Source organism: Penaeus monodon, chromosome 12, assembly GCF_015228065.2.
Source record: "Penaeus monodon isolate SGIC_2016 chromosome 12, NSTDA_Pmon_1, whole genome shotgun sequence".
Taxonomy (NCBI): domain Eukaryota; kingdom Metazoa; phylum Arthropoda; class Malacostraca; order Decapoda; family Penaeidae; genus Penaeus; species Penaeus monodon.
Genome location: NC_051397.1, coordinates 49,599,846 through 49,605,141, shown reverse-complemented (window position 1 = coordinate 49,605,141; position 5,296 = coordinate 49,599,846). Strand labels below are relative to the sequence as shown.

General features: G+C 36.1%; 1 protein-coding gene across 1 annotated transcript in view; it reads left to right on the top strand.

The window, feature by feature from the left end:
- LOC119579556 (myb/SANT-like DNA-binding domain-containing protein 3) overlaps positions 1-5,262 on the top strand; it is an 8,809-nt gene extending 3,547 nt beyond the window's left edge. The window contains exons 2-3 of the mRNA XM_037927475.1: positions 3,873-4,003; positions 4,223-5,262. Of these exons, the coding sequence (XP_037783403.1) occupies positions 3,873-4,003; positions 4,223-4,818 (727 nt within the window). The 3' untranslated portion in view covers positions 4,819-5,262. The remainder of the gene's footprint in view (positions 1-3,872; positions 4,004-4,222) is intronic.
- The last annotated feature ends 34 nt before the right edge of the window (positions 5,263-5,296 follow it).

Below are 5,296 nucleotides of genomic sequence, written 5' to 3'. Positions count from 1 at the left end.
AAAGATATGTTTTTGTAACTGTCGCAAGTATATGTCAAGTCTCAGAGCAGTCTGATTTTTATTGTGAGATATGTAGGCATAAATGAAGCTTGTCATAGAGTTTAAGGAATACAATCAGATGGTAAATAAAAGGGAAATGGCATAAGGAAGGAATAGTAGGTGTGTCTGGGGTACAAAAAATTGATAGAACATAGCATTTGAATTTCTCTCTCTCTCTCTCTCTCTCTCTCTCTCTCTCTCTCTCTCTCTCTCTCTCTCTCTCTCTCTCTCTCTCTCTCTCTCTCTCTCTGGCACCTTTCTTTTCTCGTTTCCCTTTTTTCAGAAAGCAGTAGGCTAATGAGTACTATGTTTGAAATGGAGTTCCTCAAGGTTAATTCTTTGAACTTATTTTAGTTTGCTAATGATACTACAGTATGATGTTCTCTACTCTCATCTACATACTTTTATTGCATTTATGAGATACCAGCAGCTCCTCAGGAAACAAATAGCAAGAAGACATATCCCAAAAATGTTTTTGAAGAAGCTTTCAACTTATATTAATCCATATGTCTGCATTAAGATTGTTTGTTTAAATTATATTTTACTAGGAAATATAAGTGTTGGTGCATACAAAATTGGCTTCTTTACTTTTAGTGTGCAGTATTTTCAATGCAACAAAAAAATTGTTGGAAATTTGGAATAAATGTCAAGGTAATGCTTTATAGGTGTTAATTTTACCAGGCCATCAGGCATACTTATAGTAGAATTATCAGGAATACAGTATCATAATAAGTTGAATGGTAGGAGTGTGATGTCACTAACCCTTTGGCAAAGAAAACCAGACAAAAGTTTAACATTTTCAAATTGCCTGCATATTTTGTGCAAATGCAACTTTTTTGGGGGGAAAACCATCTTGCTGACATACAGCCAGAAAATTCATTGTATTTGTATTTTCCTCTCTCTTTTTTTATAACTATAGAATCCATAGTGTTATCAACATATTAAGGTGCAGAAAATGCAGTTATGATGACAAATTTTTGACAAAAATGAACATATGCTGCTTCTTAGTAGCAGTCAAAGGGTCAAGTATGTAAAATAAACATTTAGTTTAAAATTACTCATAGACCAAGTGTTGTGCAAAGAAACTGAATGTTCCTGTGCTGTGGGTCAGCAGCAGCATCAGAGAAAAGAGGCCAGAGCACAGGAAACCCCCTCCCCTCATGCCATGTATACAGAATACCTGTGGTTGCTGCAACAAAGTATACAAAGGAGAGACCAGACTGGTCCATGCACCAAACTGTATATCTTTGCCACACTAGCAAAAGCATCAAATTTTGACCACATATAGATTAACAAGATAGACCTTTTGGCACATTGGTAATTCTTTACAATATAGACAGACTTGACAGTCCCCCCAACTCCTCATAACAAAAAAAGAAAAGAAAAGAAAAGAAAAAAAAAAGCTAGGTTGCCGTGCGAGGAATACTGCCTGAGGGGATGGTTTACTCCCCTCAGGCTCAAACATTATTAAAATGCAACAGACAGCCCACTCATACCTACCCTTGTCTCTCAGAACTGATTATTATTTGCAATTGTGTAACTTTTGCCATCTCCACTAAGTGATTTTCAAGTATCTTTTCTTATTTTCTGTAAATATAGAACCTTGCATTTAGCTTGAATTTGATGATTTGCCATCAAGACTGTATTGGCTCTCTCTCTCTCTCTCTCTCTCTCTCTCTCTCTCTCTCTCTCTCTCTCTCTCTCTCTCTCTCTCTCTCTCTCTCTCCTCTCTCTCCTCTCTCCCTCTCTCCCTCCCCTTCCCCTCCCCCCCCTCCCCCTCCCCCTCCCCCTCCCCCTCCCTTCCCACCCCCAAATGCAGTTCAACTGGTGTACATGTTTTTATGTATCCAATAGACTCTTCAAAACAGCTAACAACAATGGACCTCTCCTTATGCTAACAGTGCAAGCCACATCGGTATTCTTTGCCAGTCACAGGAAAATTACACTTTGAAAGACCCCGCTTATTACTCTGTATTTAACAACCTTTTGGGGCCAATTTTATCATTGGTTTATTTCCATCAATTGTCATCCCTCATGAAGATTTGAAATAGTGCCCTGTATAATTTTTCCTTACCAGATTTTTCTCTAAAAATAAGAAAAAATGTTCCTTCTTAATATTTGTCATGGAGGGATGGGCAAGCATTATAATCTAAGGCCCTATAATGGGCAGTTGCTCCTCAAGCAATAAGTGCTGCTTTTGATGTCACAGTTATTAATAAAGATTTTATTTAATGCCACTATAGTTATTACTTCCAAAAAGTCATTATGGGCACATCCACTACTGTAATGTAATGGTTATAGTAGTTATTATTGTCAATATTATTTTAATTGATTTCCATCATCATCATTGTCATTAATTCATATCATCATTGTCATCATCATCATGATAACAATAATATTGTTTTCAATATTACTTTTTTTGTTGTTATTGTTCTTATTATCATTATTATTATTATTATTATTATTAAATGTTAAGGATGATATTGATGTTGATAATGATGATGGCACTACTACTGCATCTACTACTACGCCTACTACTACTAGTACTGTGCCTACTACTACTACTATGCCTACTACTATTATTGTGCCTACTACTACTGCTACTACTATGCCTACTACTACTACTTGCTCCTAATACTGCTACTTACTACTACTGCGCCTACTACTAATACAACAGCGCCTACTACTATTACTACTGCACCTACTACTACTACTACTGCACCTACTACTACTACAGCAGCTACTACTACTGTGCCTACTACTACTACTGTGCCTACTAATACTATTACTGCGCCTACTACTACTACTACTGTGCCTATTAATACTACTACTGTGCCTACTAATACTACTACTGTGCCTACTAATACTACTACTGCGCCTACTACTACAACTACTGTGCCTACTACTACTACTACTGTGCCTACTACTACTACTGTGCCTACTACTACTACTACTGTGCCTACTATTACTACTATTGTGCCTACTACTACTATTGTGCCTACTACTACTACTATTGTGCCTACTACTACTACTGCAGCTACTACTACTGTGCCTACTACTACTACTGTGCCTACTACTACTATTACTCTGCCTACTACTACTACTACTTCTACTGCACCTACTACTTCTGCTTCACCTACTGCTACTACTACTGCATCTACTACTACTACTACTAATGCACTTACAGCTACTACTACTGCACCTATTACTATTATTGCACCTACTACCACTGTGCTTACTATTACTGCTACTATTGTGCCTGCTAATACTTTGCTTACTACTGTGCCTACTACTGCTGCTGCTCTTGCTACAACTACTACTACTAATGCATTTACTACTAATACTACTGCATGTACTACCACTACTACTACTGTGCTTACTACTATCAATAGTGATGATGATGATGATATCCACTAGAATTGCATGAAAAAGAAATTGACAAAAATCCATCTCAGCAGACAGACCAGACTTGTCGGTTTGATTTTAACCAGTTTATCTTATGTTAAGTGTGCGTGAAGCAACATGATCATATAATCATGTGTGTTAACTTCTTTATATTAAATTTAAGAATATGTGAATAGAAAACTCCTACTTCATAGAGAAATGCATTATTATTATTACTACTACCACTATTACTACTACTACTACTATGTACAAATACAAACATAACCCATGCTATGTTATATACTGTGTTCATCTATGTAGGTGAGAGTTGGATGTGTCTATGTATCTTTTTTTCTGGTTTATTTAAAATGCTTTTTGTGTATTGTTTTATAGATTTCTTGTATATGATTGATATGATTATTATTTTTTTCTTTTCTTTTCCATTTCAGTGCCGCAAATGCAGTCAATAACCAAGGTGGATTATCCCAGTTGCAGGATGTGAATACATCAAGTGAATTGGATGATCCAATTCATTTAGGGAGCGATGATGAACCTGAATATATTTTGCCTTCTGTGCATGGTTTGTGTCCAGTGATGTCTATCATGCGTTTAGTGCTAGCTTTATTTGAATTGTATTTTGAAGTACCTTGCCATTTTTACCTTTGATGTATGAGAACAGTAAGCTGTATTATGCTTCTTAGGTAGACTTGCCTCTTAAAAAAAAAATATGTAGCCATTACATCTGATTTACATTCATGCAAACAAAAATAAGAAAATTGCAATTAAACTTCTTCCACAGATGACAGTCCTGACATGATCGAGAGTAGTATGCAGGAAGACGTCTTTCACAAAACTGGCTGTACCATCGTGGAGGGTTTGGAGAATGCCGTGATTGTAGAGGATGATCACAATCTCTCAGACCACAACTCCCCTGCCACGTTTGTAAGGATTCTGCCCAAGCCACTTGCTACCAATATACAAACAAATGACATAGAGGAGGACTCGAGGATAGAATATTCTGCAGCCAGAGAGATGTCTCCACACATAGTAGCAGACAACCTTTCAAGGCCAGCTTCAGCAAATTCCAGTGCGAGTGAACCACAGCCACCCCAAGCCAAGCAGACACGCAAAGTCCCAAAGAAAACGGTGCTCAAATACAGCAAAAAGTCAAGTGAACTTAATGGTCCCCTAACCACAAGCATTGCAAAAGAGAAAATGGTGTCTTCAGAATATAAAAAGAAAATAGAGTACTTAGACCTCAAGGTGAAACTACTTCTAGCTGAGGAAGAGAGGAAAAAAGAGAAGCACAAAAAGGAAATGTATCTCCTAAATGCTCAAATACAGTACTGGAAAGAGAGAAGGAGGGATCTGTCTGAAGACTTTATAGTGCCTTGACTGACTGAACATTCTGTGTACATGTATATAGTGTATACACAGTATAAATAAATGTGTATATATATATATATATATATACTTCTATAAATATATCACACATGTCAACATTGTGTGTGTCTTATCAGAAGTTTTTATTTTGTATATGTAAATATGTAATCTATATATTATATTTTAGAGATAACAAATAGTAGACAAACAAGTATCCACTTACCAGTACATAGAAAAAAAAAATGTAAAAGCTAGAAGCATTTCATTATTTTGCTCTTCCAATAGCAAAGGGTACTTGTTCACAATGAACGTCCAGTTACTTGCCCTCTTTTGTAGGGAGAAAAAACTTGTTACCTAAAGTGAGGGATGTCCGTCTCACTTCCTTTTCCAAAGATGTGATTTCCACTTTATAAAGTATTTATTTTTAGTATAATGACTTCTGTATATTATTTTTAGCAAGGTATTTATATAATATATATATATATATATA